Here is an 18,770-nt window from a genome sequence, read left to right as displayed (position 1 = left end):
ACTCCCTTGCAGGGATGTTATGCTGAGAATTGAAAGAATATTAACCAAAGAACAGCCAAGTGACATATTTTCCATCAGAAGCAGTGAGAAAAAAATCTGTTAGTAAAAATTAGCTTTGAGCTTAGTTTATAATGAAGTTGCTAACTTATCCTACCTCACGGTGAATATATTTTCCTTTTGACAGATAGTCACAGGAGCTGGCACACAGTTGCATGGTCAGTCTCAGATGTCAGAAAAGGAATCGTTTCAATGCCCGGACTGTGGAAGATGTTATGTACACCGAAGAAGTTTGTGGCGTCACATGAAACTAGAATGTGGAAAGGAGCCCATGTTCCAGTGTCCCCACTGTCCAAAAAGAACGAAATTGAAGGAAAACTTGAAGCAGCATGTTGCAATCGTACATGGTAGCCTCTTGGCAAGAAACGAACTTCGACAACAACATACGTACAGATTTTGAAATTTTTATGTGTTCGTTTCATTTGGTCAGAATTTACAATTTATGATATTAATAAATATTTTCTATATGTTGATAACAATAGTGAAATGTCTGGAACCCAGGGAATACCGCACATAGTTTGTTTTAACAGTTTACACTGGTTTAAAGAGAAGCACCATTTTTTCTTTAAATATATGTTCATGGAGGTATTATTCAATATGGTACAGACATGGCACCATGGCTTAATGTTGATATACACCTAGTCCTGATATTCACTTTGAGTATTGTGTCCTGTTAAAAGTGTAAGATTTTATCTTCTATTACAGTGCACGATATTGAAGAAAGTTTTGTGGTTACAAAAAATTGTATTGGAAGTGAAACATACAGTTTGTATTTAACTTTAGCTCTTGTGAATGATGGAAATAAAAATGCATATTTCTGTAAAAATAAAATCTCTGTAATATGTAATCAGACTTCACAGAGCCGAAAACTTACTTTTCTTCTTAAGATTTCACACAGCTGAGGGCATTAAGATTACGGTCTTGTGGACATCTCCTTTCCCACTGGAAGCACTGCACCTTTATGACTATTGGTTCTCATGGGTTCACATACAACCCCAGTACCAACTCTCCCTTCCTGATTCTGTGCTGTTTCCTGATCGGGTGATTTCTTCAGTCCTGAAGTTGGACACAGTAGGTTCCTGTAAAATGTTGTTATACATCTACAAGAGTACAGCCTGACATCCCAGAAGAATAAACTTTAAGTTATTTGAAATTTCACATTTGTACATCTATGACGTTTTCTGGGGTGTGACTGTTAGTCTGGTAGAAGTTTACTGGCATTAAATGTACTGCATACATCTTAAGTACCATCTGCTTCCTGCTTATTTGCTGGGGTTACTTTTGGACCCACCCTGAAGGTAACACTTTTTTTTTTTTAAGTTGTAGGATTGCATTGGTTATGAAAAGTTCTGTCTTCTGGGATACAGTGCCATGCAGTCCATTGGAAGTGAACCGACATTTCAGATGAACATGTTACCTTTGCTTTGCTTGCAGTCTGCTTTATGCTGGTTTTTTGCTTTGCTTACTCTTCATCTATGGAGATGCAGGAGACATGGTCCTCTGAAATGATGGTTGACTTTCAGCTGACTACATGGCGTTATGTCCAAGGAGATACTGCTCTTTTTCCTTTAAGTCGTTTGTTTCCTTATTTAGCCGCACAGGTTTTTTTCAGATGAGAGGATGATTGCCATCTGTGTATTATGGAGGATGATGAAAGAAGATAGTATGATTCCTTTATGGTACAGTTATGGTACTTCTTGACCAGTTGAGTGATGTGTAGTTGCTCAGAAAGGGCAAGAAGATGTAGATGTTAGTGAATGAAAGAAAATTTTATCATCTCCTGTATTATATTGTGCATCAAGTTTATGATATTAGTAGCTTGGAAATGGTAAAGGGCCACCGGCACGTAAGGCTGACAACCTTGCTGCCCTCTGTGAGCCGATTGTCTAGAAAATGTGAGAACCTCAACATCTCAACCCTATGGGCCTCCACGGCCAGTTACAGGGATACCTTTACTTACTTTACTTTAGTAGTTTGTGGGTGCAATATGATTGAAACTCTTTCCATTAATGACTGTTTCAGCAGTTCATGAGTCATCTTCTAGTTGTGACTATCCATTGTCTTCATCCATGAACATTGCAGAACTGGGATTTGTTAGTGAAACCATGCTAGCAGCAAGCATAGTGGGCCAGTTGGAAGAGGTGAGAATGTTTTGACACAGATGATGTTCAAGCCAGATAATTTCTAGTGGAGTAGTGTCAAGTCTCATTATTGGTTTAATTTTTTCAACAGATATCTGAAGGTTCATTCAGTGGAAGTGGAATGCCATCTTTTGATCAGATGTCAGAGAGAAAGATGTTCAAGTGCCCAAACTGTGGAAGAGGTTACATACACCAGAAGAGTTTGCGACAGCACATGAAACATGAGTGTGGCAAGGAACCTCAATTCCAGTGCCCATATTGTCCAAAGAAAACAAAACTGAAAGGGAACATGAAGCAGCATGTGATATTAGTACATAAAGGTCTTTTAGATGGAAAACAACAAAGAAAATAACCGTGTTACTTACTTTTATTGTTTTAATGACTCTTCATAACTATGAAGTTAGCACTTTTGTTCTTGAATTAAGCTATATTTACCTTTTAGTTGGATGGTACTAACTGAGGAGCCAGTGGGGAAATGTTTTCATGAGAGTGAATATTAAGATTATGATCCTCTGTGATGGTGTACCTTGTATTCTGGTAGATGTATGCCTGTGGATAACATTCTAGAAGATCAGTCATAAAGTTCACTGCTGTGAGAACCTGAAATTTCATATTGTGATGCTCAATTTGGATACAACTCTTTGCGGTGACCCACAATTCAATCTTATATTCATAGTTTCCACCATGTATACAGTGCAAAATTTAATGTTATGTCAGGGAAATTTATTTATATTACTAGAAATTGCACTAGTCATTATTGTGAGTACAAGTAGTTCAATAAGTTGTGTAATTAGAGTACATCCTTGTCCAGCATGTGTTTGTTCATTGTATATTTGCACCCTATAGAAGCAAAAAGAATTGTTAAGAATTAGTTGCTGAACTTGTAAACAGTCTACCCCTGGCCATGGCAGAAACACAGTAATTTAGTCATTGTAATTTCAAAGTCTTATTTGTTCATCCTAACACCACATCAGTAGTGCAACCCATCATTCAAGGGGTTATGAAAACAGTAATTGTGATGTCCACAGGTATGCAATGGCACCTTTGATAACTGAAAGCAGTATAGTTCATGTCCTTTATTTGTGTATCTGTAAGAGAAATATGCATATCGGAGACGTAATGTGATGAGTGTATCTTTGGGAGTGAACTATTTTGAGCATATCATAAAAGTGATTAGCAGATCCTGTCAAATTATTTGTAGCCTTGCTTCAAGTTGAAGAAAGCAGTCTTCTGGCATTTGGCACCGTGTCATGGTGCCAAATCCCAGAAGACTGCTTTCTTCATAGTCACCGCCGTGAAAGCCTCAAATCTTGCTTCAAGTTCTTTATTCAGTAATCATCTTATGATTTGATGCTCTATAGTGTCAGCTACTGACAGGATTGTTCAGTAATGTAATTACCCCACAAACATCCTTAATTATACAAGTTCAGGGTCAAGAACTGTGGATTTCAGTGTAGCCTGAAGAGTGGTACTACATGAAACAGCTACTTTTTGTGACTTTTTTGTGATAACTATAGAAATGCTTTCATCAGCAGCACAGCAAGTTCTGTGACCTTGAAAATTTAAAAAAATGCTGTTTTCAGTGTTCATTTTTGTCCAAGGAAATATAAATTTATTGTATTATCACATTGTTTATTGTTTCTCATCTCTTGATGTTCATGCTTGTTTTGCATATTAAAATATACAGATGTGATGAAACAGTTGAAAATGAAAAACGTTTAGATGTATTGCATAGCTAATCAATCAACTGCCAATTAATACACACTGCATGATGTGATTGGCTGCTCCGACCAAACAGTCACACAATGTCTCCTAGATATCTTTGAAATTTTTCTTAGGATGTGCTAATATCATCTTGCCATCAACTGACAGTATCCTAATGCACTTGTGTATATCTGTTGGACCAATGAAAGTGTTCTATTTATTGTTACTGAAGAAGATATAAAACTAAGATAACACATCAAGACTTGCTGTCATTTAAACATAGATGCAAGGGCAGATAGGATGCCATTTAAAGGAGTGTTCATGGGGTTAACCCATTCTTGTACCTTGATGAGGATGCAGTTAAGCATGTTTGGATGATGATGGCTACTATTGACAGCTGAAATATGTCATCAGATGAAAGTCAGAATAATAATTTGGGAAGTTTTGTTATAATTTTTGAGGTTCGTGACTTTTTAATTAAAATTATGTCATCATTTTTTATTGGACAGATCAATGTAAGATGCCAATGGCTTAAACAGATAATACAGGTAATTTAATAATTAAAACACAGTTGAGTTTCTGGTAAATTTTCTACATAAACTCTGTGATTACTGTAATTGGCTATACTGACATATTCTTTTTATTAGTTTAGTAACCACTGCATTAAATAAAGAGACTGCTGTTATGTTGTCTACAAAAACTTTATAATTCTTTCACTCACAGAGCTGAGTCCTTCTTGAGGAGCCGCCAATTCTGCAGCCACTCAAGAACTTCCCAGCATTTTATGGAACCTGAGTGTTCATTACCATGTTCACAAGAGCCTCGCACTGTTCCCTATCTTGAGCCAGATTAATCCAATCCATACCATTCCATCATATCCATTTTAATATTGTTCACCCACCTATGTCTTGGTGTTACCAGTGGTCTCCTTCTTTCCAGCTTTCCCTCCAATATCCTATATGCATTCCTCCTCTCACCCATTCGTTTTACACTTTCTACAATTTATATGTAATGACATTCTGCAATTTTGATTTAGTTTTGTTTTAATATCATATACTGGTATGTCAGAAAATATCATTTCTGCAAAAGGCATTTGTAAACATATTCTTGCATATTCTAAGGCTTGTTTAATTTTAGGTTAAGGTTAATTCATTCCAAAGAAACCACTGTATTCTTTGAAATCCGTATTCATCTGCTTAAAAGGATTTGAGTTCACATAGAGGTAATGTCAGTGAGATGGACATGATCTTCAAAATTGTTCATACAGACAGCATACTGACTTTTATTGGCCTTACATAGGACAATTTTTATGATTCATGTGCACAGTTCCAACTGATGGAATGTTGCATTTTTCAGTACTAATGACAGTACCCCCAAGTTAAAGTTTGATTGCCATCCCTATAGTTCTGGGGGATTTAAAATAATATAATTTGAGGTGATAAACTTTAATATTAATCTAATTTAGTTCAAATTTATGAGCTTACTTTGAGACTTGCTGCATTGAGGAGGACAGATTCCATGGCCTTGTTAACTGCAAAGGATATGAGCTGCAGTTGTTCTTTTAATCATTTATTTGTATGTTTTTAGTTTAGTTTTTAGCTCATTCTTTCATGAAAGAAAGACTTCAAGCAAAGTTCATAAAGGCTACTTTCCTATTGCAGATTTCCAATGCTATATAGACCATGTGTTGTTAGTATCTTTTTTAACCATTGTAAATTTATGATCTAACAGTGAAATGTAATTTATTTAGTTCATGGGTTAACTGGGTGCAGATGTATGACTGAATCCTAGCTGATTCAAATTTTTTTAATGCTTGCAACTATAAGTATATTACCGTTGTTGTCGTTGTGTTCATCGTCATCATCATTATCATTGTCATCATCATCAGTAGGGGAAGAACATATTAGTTAAGTACAGTTTTTGTTGTCTTTATATGAAATGTGACATCAGAGTAACATTTGATTTCCTCATGGTGGTTGCCATGAAAATATCCGTTTCCTGTGTTGTAACACTGTGAAGTCCTGTGAAAATCAATAAGCATGTATGGGACTAAACAATGTTATATCTTAGAAGACATTAAACTTCATGACCTCAAAGGTTCTGATCTAAGGATGTGATTTCAGTGGATTTCTTGCAGCATTTGTGCTGTAAGATATTGGGCTGCTCCAGCAGAAGTTATTGGTTTGAGAAAGGTTGGGTTTATTGGAGATGTTTCTATGCACCTTACAGTCTGTAATCTTTGATACAACTAAAACAATGTGAATAGTGGGCACACTGATCTCCCACTGTGACCTGAAACCCATGTTATGCTGAAAACCCTCTACAGAAGCCATCATTCCACCACCAAGAATAGTGAAGTCTGCTTTATAGGAGTCTGCATCTCAGAAATGGACTGTACTGATAAACTGTAGCCATTTGAAGGTCACTGACTTCTGGGTTGTGATGTGTAGTCTGATGAATGCATACCAACTTTTTGGCAGAATGTGCTATGTCCATCCTCATTGTAGAAGATTGGAGCAGAGGCTTTTGAATCTGTGGACATCTCATTGAGAAACCATTAAGGATAACCATGTGAGACTGAAGGTTCTTGTGGCAGTAATTGTGAAGATTACAGTATATTATTGATTTTTCCTCATGAAGCATTAAGGAACATCTACTATACTGTGCAACATTAGGTCCCAAAAGGCAGTAATGTTGATGGCCAACACTGTGAGAGCCACAGATTTCAATAGACATTTACTTGTCACTTTATGTAATGTTCTGCCATCTACATAGATTATGGAGTACCAAATGTGTATTGATTTTGAGTTATGAAATCATTGAAACTGATAATGGTCTACTTTAAAATTTTATTCTTGAATTTGCCTGCATGAAGTAAATAAAACGTTGAAAGACATTATGACTTTATTATAACCTGTCTCATAGCTAGAACTTGAACTCAGGATTTCTGAATATAAAGCAAGAATTCCAGCCAGTACTTCAAGATGTTAGATGGCACCATTTCTTTTATGCAAGAAAACATAATCTATATATCCGAATGAAGTAATATATTTTTAACAACAGTAAAATTAACAGCCTAATTATAATGTTGTTAGTGGTATTACTAGATTATAAATTATTCCGAAAGGAATAAAATACCATGGACCCATTAAAAGAGTTAAATTTGGAGCCATGACAGGGTAAATACCCTGATCCATAAAGAATAGAAAGGTGATTTTCGCAGGGATATTTCTACTTCATAGGTAGTACGTCATGTTATTAATTTGGGAAATTATTGTTTCAGAAGTTTATGAGTGGCCTGAATATGACTGTCCATCACATTCATACACAAATATGACAGAGATGGTACCATCTGATGAAACCATGACAGCAGCACAGCTGGTGAACCAATTGGAAGAGGTGGGAATTTGAATTAATAATTCACACTTAATGTAAATGCAAGTGTCATTTATAACAAAAAGTGTCTGTGGTTGAAATATGCTTCTTATCATGGCCCATAGGCCAGCTGTCTTGACTCAGGGTTTCTTGGTCCTCTCCAGGCAAATACTAGGATAGTACCTCAAATTAGGTCATGATTACTTCCTTCCACATCCTTTCCAATTTATTATTCACTAATCATTCTAGACAGTAGTCCATTTAACACTGTACCCTAATAGCATCACACCGGCAAATCTTACACGTCTCAAAACATTGTCAATATGATTGATGCATGTATTCAGAGTAGTGGGGGAACCTACTAGCATATCTGTGAGTGCTCATTTTTGCTTTATGTTCAGTGAGATATAAAATACAGCATTTTCCCTTTATGTATTGTTTTCAGTGAATTATGCTGTACCATTCAACATGCTACTGAGCTACCAACCATGTTAAATAAACCACAAATCAAAATAAAACTCCACAATAAGCTGGAATGGAATGTTAACTACTTAGTTTAGGTCATTTGTTGAGCATTGATGGTTAGCTAGCCATGAAATCCCCTCTTTTATGGAACTTTAAGTTTTATCACTGTATTCACAAAAACATGTCATATTGATAGAGCATTTGAGAGCTTTTATCAAAACATTCCAGATGAATGCTAGATAATGCCTTAAAATTGGAATGATATCTTCTGTATAGACTTTCACTTCACCATATTAATAATCTGTTCTCAAGATTACACTGTTCTGAGGATGTGACACCATGTAAATAGGTTCCTGTGTACCAAACTACATGGTGTTGCATTAAAGAAGATTTTAACCTTAACATCCACAGCTGTGAGAACTTCAAATCTTATCTCATCTTATGGTACAGAATATTGTAGTTGATGCAGTATCATTAAATGACTTAACTTAAGCATATAATATTAATGAGAGGTATTTGTATTATTAACATTTCTTTATTTCTGTTTCTTGAATAAAAGCAGAGAATTGGGAATTAAGAAAAATGAGATTACCAATACATGAATAGGTAGCTGTATTATAACAGAGTATACATTTTTCAAGTGCATTTTTTACACCTTTATTGGTCCTCAAATTCGTCAGCTCTATCTTTAGGTTGCCCCCATTATCCAGCTACCAGAATGAATGATATATCATAATTTTAATGTATAATTTTTTTAAGCTTTACATATTTAAAGCAACTACAAGCAGGCATAAACCCCATCCTCAGGAATTTTTGTAAAGAATCAAAATTAAATAGATAAAAGGGAGTATGTGGACTACTGAAAGTATTCTAAAAAGTTATAATTTGTATCCTAAGTGATAGTACCTTTTGTAAAACTGACCCCTCTGAAAACCTGATGGTTCTTGTGGTGACAAGAGTTATCATCTGGGTAGTGCTGGCAGTCATAAAATCATTTTACATGGCACTGACATGCTGCCTCTCTTACAGATGTGTCAGAATTCAGTTGGTGGAACCAGTATTAAATCAGCTGCTGTTATAAAGAAGGTGGGAACAAAATTGTTTACATGTGAAAACTGTGGAAGGAGCTATTCACACCGAAGGAATTTGTGGCGACACACGAAACATGAATGTGGCAAAGAGCCGCAGTTCCAGTGTCTGTACTGCCCTAAAAAGTCAAAACTAAAAGCCAACTTGAAGCAACACATGCTTATACATGAGAGTCAATTTTACAAACAAAAGGAAAGGAAGGAGCAATATATATCTTAAATATATTGTATTTATATTCTGTGTGGCCATTAGTATAAGTCATAAATACAAATCTCGAATGAATTATAATAATTTTATGTTCATTTTTTGTTTTGTTTAATGACACTTTTAGTATCCCATGCTATATAGCATTGAATGACTGGTTGATTAATGAATGACAAATTGGAAAGCATGTGGAAGGAAGTGGCTGTGGTTGGTTTCAAGATAATATCCTTGCATTTGTGCGCAGAAACTGAGGAAAAACATCGAAAACCTAAATCAGGGTAGTTCTGGCTGAGGTTCAAACCAATCTTGCCTTGCATATGTGTTGGAAGCATTATTGCCTAAGTTAAATTACCCAGTAATAATTTTATACATGACAGCAAATGGAACTCCCATATTAGGTTACCATAAGAAGGATAATTTTACCATATGTTCTGTATGGGTGCAAAATGTGGTATCTTACTCTAAAGATCAACTAGGTTACCACAAAACCCTAGACTTTTATTCAATTTGCACTCTGCTTGGATCTCGTTTTGATTACTGTCTGTCATGACTGAGGTTGTTTGTGTTGTTGTCCTCAGTCTTTGGAAGCAAATGTTGTAATAGTACATTAAGTTAGGCTACAATTTCCTCTTTCTGTATCTGCATGTTGTTTTGTTCATGAGCATCTCTCTGTCACATTCAATGCTGTGCAACATCTGCAGTTGTGGGGGTGTCAGTAAATAACTGAAGAAATATTCAGTCTTATTCTGAAAGAGAAAGACAGGCTGGAAATAGTTTGATTATTTTCTGACAATTAACAAATGTAATGTATTGAACTGTGGAATGGCTCCTTTAGTGTTTTAGATAGGGACCAATGTTCTGGAGGAATCCATTGCCCTTATTTTCTACCCCAAAGATATAGGCAAGCAGGAGGTTCCTGCAAAATGTTTTTACCTATCTACCAAAACTACACAGGATCACATCCCAGAAGACAGTAATACTACCTTTCTTAATACATATATTTCAGCATTCTATTGCACTGGCTAATCATATAATTCAGAGGGGCAGTCTTTGAGGTGCAACTTTTTGTCTGCTTGTAGACAGTGCACCACCAGTCTATGAACATAATAAGAAATTGCACCTTCAAGACCACCCCTGTGATTTATGTGATTCTACTTTTATACTTCTTGTAGAATGGCTCTGTCTTTCATTGTAAAATGTTTTGTACCTCATATATTGTTGTACATGTATCTGTAGCAGTCACAAAACAGTCTCAGACGTTTTCCCTGGAGCTACTTGAAGGAAGGAGATGACCTTCTGGTCCTTTGTGTTTTTTCATACCAGAATTAAAATCCTTGAATTTTGTAATGTACATAGATCATATTAGTTAGTATGTAGGTGGTTGAAGTCTTCACACAGCTCACACAGATTTTTTTTCAACAGATGTCACAATCAAGGAAGTTGGACCTCCTTTGCACAGTGATACTCAGAAATTGGGGAAAAAAATCTTTAATTGTGTAAAGTGTGGAAGAAACTATTTACATAGAAGAAATTTGTGGCGCCACATGAAACTTGAATGTGGCAAAGAACCTACATTCCAGTGTCCATATTGTCCCAAAAAATCAAAACAAAAATCTAACATGGAGAACCATATTGTAATAGGACATTTATGGAAAATGAATAAATGAATGAATGAATGAAGACATAAGAACCATTTTCCAGGAAAGCAGCAGTGTATTTCAAATGTTAAAATTTACTCATTCCTTTCTATCACAGTCAGCGTGTGCTGTTCATGACCAATGATAATTTCCTTCTCGAAATTATATTGACATTATTTAATATGATTTAAATGTTGAAATTGATTTATTCCTTTGTTATATTATTGGCTAAGAATTTATTTAACTAAATTTTATTGAAATTATTAATTTGTCCTTCAGTCTATAATAACGTTTTTTGACAGGGAACCAAATATTGTTTAAAGAAACTTTGCAAATTATATTAATTTACTATGTAAGTAAAAGCAATTTATTTCTCTGAGTTAGGTACAATTTAGTTCTTATTTTGTAGAGCCTATGTTTCAGTGTGAAATGTTATCTAGTGGTATGCTGTCAGAGATTGTTTATAAAGTTATGCTTTATTGTGCACATATTATCTCTGCCTTATTCAGTTTACCATACCAGAATTAACTGAACCAGAGCAAAATTGTCATCTTAAACTTCCATTATACTATTGTTGCCTTGTTGAGTTTCTGTATTTATTCTTCGTAAGAAGTATAACAAGAGTTGTTAAAGAGTACTAGCATCTGGAATGTGACACTGTGTAGTCTGATAGAAGTTGATTGATGTTTTGGAAGAATGTACTGCCTCCATCTTCAGGCCCAAAAAATAAGTCAAACAAACAGCAAGATGAACAAGTCAAGCAGGAAACATGGTTCAGATATAGGCCTATAAAGGAGCTGAGAGAGAACCAATGAGGGCTAGCTCATATTGTTTTCTTTCTGGTCTTCTTTACAGGCCTATATCAGAACCATATTTTCCATGTGTTACTTGCTGGTTGCTTCCTTGTTGTACTCTTCTACCTTGAAGATGGAGACAATATGGTTCTCTGGAACATTGGTGGACATCAGCCAGACTACATGGCATCATACCCCAGAAGACAGTACTATGTGCAATCACAGTTATGAGAACTTCAGATCCAACAAGATATTAATCTCTTAGTGTTAGTAGAACTGTTCTACTATATGAGATACAAAGTACAGTGACATTTTTCTCTGGTATTGTGAAATAATGAAGAAAAGGAAATTGGGAGAGAAATGAATGCTTTCCTTTACATTCAGACTGCGTTTTAAAGGAGAAAGAACAGCAAATGTAGGTGGATGAAAAATTACATTAATATCCAAATTCAGGCCATGTGATGATAAATAACTAATGACAAACAGCTGGCTTGGACGTTTTTCTTCTCTGACAGTGGAAAAGTTGCAGGGACCTTCACTGTGAATCAGAATGAGATAATACTCCAAATATATGGGATAAACACAAGAAATTATGAATCTTTGTCCATTAAAATGTGTGAGATCTGAGATTATTGTGCTGGTGACTGTGAACAATACAGAGTAGTCTCATAGAATGTTAGTGACACTTCAGAAGAACCTATTGTAGCAGAGTACCATGATGATAGTGGCTGCTGGTTCTTCCAGAATATATGGTGTCACATTACAGATGACAGTGATTTGCAAAGGTTTTGAGGTTTTTGTGATGATGATTCACACTGTTGAATTTTGTTAATTGTAGCATGTTGTTCATTTTAAAGAAATTTCTCTTGTTCAGAAGAAACTATAAATGTAGAATGAATTCCATGAGTTAATGATTATGACACATAACTTACGTTACATAAGACCTGAAACCAGATACAATACCATATTTTTGGTACTGTTGCCAATTTGTGTTCATAATATTACAGGAAGTTATTTAAATGTCAAGGAAGTGTTTTTATTTTAGTCTTCATCTTGTTTTTAGTTGTATGGTATGGAACTGAATTATATTTAATAAACAGACCAGTGTATTTAAGAAGTGTAGTTGAATTGTATGATTGTATGGAAATATAGGCTGCATCATAACTGGTATAAAGTGTACTAATGCATCTCTTAACATGCACATACCTTGATGTGAATCCTGTTTCTGGGTGTCTGAGGTGTGCCTTGGGTCAGTTAATTGTGCTTTTTGAGGAGCCTGTGGATATGTCCTCCCCAGGATATAATGAATCTTGTCCTGGAACTGTGAACCATCTTGTTCTCTTTATTGTCTCTTCTGCCTATGTTACATGAACTTTCGTCTCACTGAGCAGGAGATTCTATTTGTTGTAGATGATTTATGTGCAAATGCTGCTCTATTTTTATTACTTTGATGTCATTCTATCATAATTTTTTATATTGTGATGATTGTTTCAGCACTTACTTCACCATCCTATTATGAATCTCGTTTACACCCATCTGAGAACCTGACAGTGAAGAGTTTCTTTGGTGAAACCATCACAGCATCCAGTCTTATAAGCCAAATAGAGGAGGTGAGAAAAGTTGCTATAAATTATTGCATTTCTCAGTGCGTAAGACATTTTTTGCCCCTTCATAAATGACCCCAAAAGTTACCATATAACTTACATTGTTTAGAAAAAATATTTCTTACTTTCTCCTTTGTAAGCAAAGTAGTGTATTTTGGTCATGCTTTGTNAAGATGTTGTTGAGGTTAAGATTTGGCTGAAACTTAGGTTTCTGTTAGAATTAATGCTCCTCTTATTGCTAGGTGGGATGTTAATTCTGATGAAATGGTGTTTTGATGTTCTTAGATTTTTGTTTCTTGTTTGCATGTTGGACAAAGTTTTTTTTGGTAGTTCTATGTTGTTGCATTTTTTTTTTTTGGCTGGTGAGTGAATAAGGATTATTATTATATATCTTACACAGCAGGAAATTCAGCAATGCTAAGTATACTGCTCTTTATCTGCACAATTTGCAAGTCTACAGATTGAATTCTTTTGTTAACAGATGTCTCAACATTCGTTCAGTGGAGGTGGAAATCAGATACTCAGTGAGAGTTTGAGGAAGCAGTCATATAAATGCCCTAACTGTAGAAGACAATATCTGCATAAAGGAAATTTAAAGCAGCATTTAAAATATGAATGTGGCAAAGAACCGCAGTGGCAGTGCCCATATTGCCCAAAGAAAACAAAACTCAAGGGAAACTTGAAGCAGCACATTGTATTAGTTCATGAGACTCCTTCAGCAAGAGCGCAAAATGGAAAAGGGTGCTACATATTCAAATAGAGAATTATACCTTCTGTCACTATGAGTTCCCCAGATTTAATGTTAACCCTTAACTCTCCTCTCTCTGAAGAAAGGCTTCCTACACTGTAATTTTCCTGTACAGTCCCAGAGTCAGAAGGCTTTTGTGACCAACTTATGAACTTACTGCTACGTGATGATCTTGAGCTAAATGTTTTATCTTTGTGCTTTACAATCTTTGACATCTGTTGCAGTACAGTACAACATGTGTAAGGGCAACAAATGGCAGGAGCATTGTATCTTCCTGTCATTGGCATATGTGCTTATTATGATTTTGGCATTCACCCACAGCTGGTAGGAGGGAGATTGGGGCTGGGGGGTGGGGATGGAAAGGGCTAACTAAATTCACTTTGCAGGGTTGTCTTTTTGCATTTCGCCATATACCAGATGGTCAAGAAGCTCCCTGTAGGATTTCACTTTCCAACATAGATGGTTTTAGCTCTAGCTGTTGGGTTATAATACCATATTGTATGTTGAAAGTCAACTGGAGTCTTGGAGGGACATTTCACATCTCTCTTCAGGGTTGAATAGTAAGGCAAGTAAGAAACCACCATGAATCATGCTTCAGTGGTTTCTTGTTTATATTACTCTTCAGTCCTGAAGATGGAAATAACATGGTCCTCCAAAACATCACTTGACTTTCAGTATACTACATGGCATTGTTTCTCATAAGATGGAACTCCTCAAGAAGCTCCCAGCTTTATGAAATGTAATGGTTAGTCACAAAACATGCAATTTGATAATATCTTGAGTCAATTAAATAAAGTTTCTCAAATTCTCTCCCCCCCCCAGCTATACAAAGATCACCAAAGTGGTCTCCCAAAGCCAAGTTTTGTGTGTGTTCTTTGTTTTCCTTGCATGCTGTTTCTCCAGATTCTCCTGTCTTGAGTGGTTGTGCTACTGTCATCATCCTCAAGGAATAGACTTCTTAGTGTATTCTGTCACCAACTGAGATTTTTCTGAACTGACCTTTCTTTGTTGGATTTGAGGCACTCACATTGGTGACTATGAAGAGCTCAGTACTGTGGGTTGTAACATTGTAACCCAATGTTTTGGAGGAACATATTACTTCCATCTTCATGGTCATAGAAGAAGCCGAGCAAGTTGAGGCGAGCTCAGCTTGCTGCCTGCTTCTGCTGGTTTGTTGCTTGTCTTACCCTTTGACCCTGAAGATGTAGGCGATATGTTTCTCTGAAACATCAAGCTTTTTCAGAGCTACATGATGTTTCAATTCAGAAGACTGCACTCCACCTATTTTTCTTGTTTCTCTCACAGAATATTTTGAAGATATTTTTGGGAATTAATATTTCTCCATTTGACATGATTGTGCCAACCTATACGCAGCGGAAAAGAGAAAATTCTCTATCCCTACCAGGCACTGAACTCCGATGGCCTGGTTGTACAGCATGTATTCTCACTTCAATGTGTAATAAGTATATTAGTATGTGTTTATATGTAATTATATGTATTTAAGGAGTTTTTCGTAGGTGGTATGCAGTACTATGTCATAGTGGTTCCATTTTCAATTAAATGCAAAAGCAGTTTGCAAAATTAAAGTTTCATGTCAACGTTTGAAAAGTTTTTTTTTATTAGGTAGTATAATCCTCCTGCCTCAGTCACATATAAGCACTGGCATATTTCTCTCTGGAAGAGAAGCATTGATTGTATATGTGTTTTTGTTTACATGTGTGTTTTAAATAGCTTTGAAATTATTCATATTCATTCACAGGAAAAGTTGTTTTTATTACATAATTACATTGCACTGTGTATAGTTACTTAAACAGAGAGTTTACTGTTCTACATTTTATGATTTCTTTTTATTTATTTGCTGTCATTGTGAGGGCCATATTATATATTCCTGTTTCATTACTGAGATATTTGTCACACATTGAGAAATACTGTATTAAAACCATAACCATACAAGTTCTTCTTATCAAATTAAAAAAAAATCGTAGAATATGATCAATAAGTATATTTGGGAACTAGGAATATCAGTTTTATGGTAACAAAAAACGAATCTTCGCATATAAATGTACGATTTATGTCAAAATAAAAACTGTCAGATCACATCATAATTCCAGCTATGAAAGTTTTTTTTTTCCTCAATCACTTTTAAGCTGACTGTGAACCTAATTCCCAGTGATGTCCTGCAGAATCAGTACAGGCATCATTCCATATGCTTACATCCATGACACATTTATCCTGCAAAGGCATATGCATATTGCCATATTGGTATGGTTTTATCTTCTTATATTTTGTGTTGTAGGCTGTCTAACTGTTAAAACAATTGCATAGGCTCACCTGTGTTGCATCTGACTTTGACCCGACATTTACCTCATATGAACCCCAAACAGTGCTAGCTGTACTTACCGACAAGTCATTTAAACATGCAAAAGATGTTTTCTCGTTCTTTGTTGTAGCTACACCATAATCTGAACTGACTCCAAGTCATAGTTTGCTGCACAGGCAGTAGCAGATGGCATAGAACTATCATTTTTATTATGTTGTCTGTAATTAAGCCATGGACATCGTGTCAGTGGGCAGTATGGCCAGTTGGTGTCATGTGACTTGTTTTCGAGAGAAATGGAATGGCTGGAAATTGGTTTCGCCATCAGGACAGAAACCTCTGATACGTGCTATCCTGTCTTTCTACTTGAAGAGGCTAAGTCTAAATCATAGAACTCTCAGAGTATTCAGTCTCCTTCTGAGATCCTAAAGTGGTATCAAATGAATTTATGTTTGTTTTAAGATTCATCTTGAAGATCTGAGGGAAACTATGAAGAATCCTAGGCAGGAATGAAATCCGCAGTTGAGATTTGGGGGTTTCGTGGCAGCGCGTGTTGAGGATACAGTTGTGTTGGATGTAGTATTTTGTAGTCCTGTAGATTGATACTGGTGTTTCAAAGGAATCTGGTGCCACCATGTTCAGGTTATAGAAGGATGGAGGCAGTAGATTCCTCCAGAACATTGGTACCTATCTACAACACTACACAGTATCACATCACTAGAGACCATATCAATGTGTTTCAAATATAAAGTCAGATATATTATTACTCTGCTACATTTTTCAATTAGCACATTCAGTCATCTGAAGGTTTGTAAAAGTTGTTCATTCATTATACCAATAATACATTGGACACTGTCTGTTATATAACATTTGATATCTGCAGTGTTTTTGGAACTGGTTTGCTCTTACATTTTAAGTGATCGTCATTATGACGATTTATTATTGCTTTCTTACTTTTTGATATCAGTGACACAGTTGTGTAGAATATTGAACCCCTTGAATACTGAACTTGTTTGTTAGCAACTAGACCCTTGGGGTTGTTCTATTTTTCACAAGTTTCATGACAAGGACTTGATTCTAGTATTCCATTTTAGTTTATCATCTACTAGTAGTGTCATTACAGATATTTATTATAATGGTTGTTTCAGAGATTCATGAATTTTGGTCTGGTTGTGAAGACCCATTACATTCATCAAGCAGTTTCTTGGAAGTGAGACCCCAGGATAAAATAACAACTACACAAGATCTGTTATACCAACTGGAAGAGGTGGGATTTATTTTGTAGTTGTAATATTCTGTGATCCAAGTATATGTCACTGAATAAATCAGATGGTTCTTGTCTCAAATTCACATGTGTGACTTAACAAATAGTATATCTTTCCTAAAGTTGTATCTGTAAACGATATTATGTGACCCCAAAAAATAGTCAGTGGAAGTATTTAACCATTACACCTAGCATGGAGGAAATATCACTATCCAATTTGGGGTTAGGTTCATTTAAAGTTAGTTTTAAAATTTTTCTTTAAACTGGTTATTTGTAAAGTTTTCACTTGTATATAACGTTTGAATCTTTTTTTTTTTTAATATAAAAGATTTGAGGGGTTCATGGCAGTGAAAGTTTAAAGTATCATAATCCAGAAGACTGCAGTTTCAATTTGCATCAGATTTGATAAATTTCCTTGCTCTTTAAGGTGTAGGCTTTATTTCTGAGCCAGAAATTGGCCGGTTAAAGACTGAAGATTCATTCATCCATTTCCTTTATTTTCCATATATCCATGCAGGTAACAAACCTAGGATGTGATAGTATGCTGTATGGTCAAAGCTATCTTATGCTTCGGGGGGCAGTGACAGATAGTATGGATCAGTGATGGACTCTAGTGTCACTTCATCCACCACAAATCTCACATCAAATCACCCAGAATTGAACCCAAATCTTGATTTCATATCCATGAGTTTAACAAAACTTTTGTTTGTGAGAGATTTACATATGTCATGTATATTTTTTCATTTACAGATGAGTCAGTGTGTATTCAATGAAGATGTGACCAAGCAGTCTGTTAGTGCTCATAAACCAGGCAAAGGAATATATAAGTGCCCAAGATGTGGAAGAGGTTATGTACATAAAAGAAGTTTACGGCAACACGTGAGATTTGAGTGTGGGAAGGAACCACAATTCTTGTGCCCATATTGCCCCAAGAAAATGAAATTAAAAGGAAATTTGAAGCAACATATTTTGTTAGTACATGAAGGTCAATTAAGAAAAAGCTAAGTAGAATTTGTGTTTAAAGTTATGTGTTTCTTTGGAGATTGGAATAAATCTTTGTTCATTTCAATTGTCAGTACACGATGTAATATCAATTATTTGTACTAATACTTTGTTTTGTAACATGTGACCTCTTGATTGTGTGGTAGTAAAGGTTGTCAGCCTTAACCCACCAAGGTAATAAAACATTAATCAGTTATATCAGCATTTTTGTTGTATTTTTTATATGTAATTATGTACCTTTCCCTCATTCCTTGAAGAAATATTCAATAAGTGAGGTTCCCTAGCTTGTAACATTGGCGTTAATCTGCATAGTACGTTTTCTGTAGGTGGTAGCATTGGCAGGGGTAGGGTAACGTGCAACAAATGGTG

General features: G+C 35.6%; 1 protein-coding gene across 25 annotated transcripts in view; it reads left to right on the top strand.

The window, feature by feature from the left end:
* LOC111862456 (longitudinals lacking protein) overlaps positions 1–18,770 on the top strand; it is a 595,591-nt gene that overhangs the window by 237,370 nt on the left and 339,451 nt on the right. The window contains exons 5-6 of one of the 25 annotated variants that reach the window (XM_023847874.2): positions 12,961–13,076; positions 13,552–14,168. The exons of 22 other annotated variants lie outside the window; for them this stretch is intronic. In XM_023847874.2, coding sequence (XP_023703642.1) covers positions 12,961–13,076; positions 13,552–13,830 — 395 coding nt within the window. In that variant the 3' untranslated portion in view covers positions 13,831–14,168. Of the gene's footprint in view, positions 1–184; positions 805–2,079; positions 2,199–2,289; positions 3,409–12,960; positions 13,077–13,551; positions 14,169–18,770 lie in introns of those variants that run through there. 2 more of the 25 variants (XM_023847879.2, XM_033750674.1) reach the window with 2 other exon arrangements.

The sequence above is a fragment of the Cryptotermes secundus genome, unplaced genomic scaffold (genome assembly GCF_002891405.2).
Source record: "Cryptotermes secundus unplaced genomic scaffold, Csec_1.0 scaffold816, whole genome shotgun sequence".
In the NCBI taxonomy this organism is placed as follows: Eukaryota; Metazoa; Arthropoda; class Insecta; order Blattodea; family Kalotermitidae; genus Cryptotermes; species Cryptotermes secundus.
This window is presented reverse-complemented; position numbering and strand designations above follow the sequence as displayed.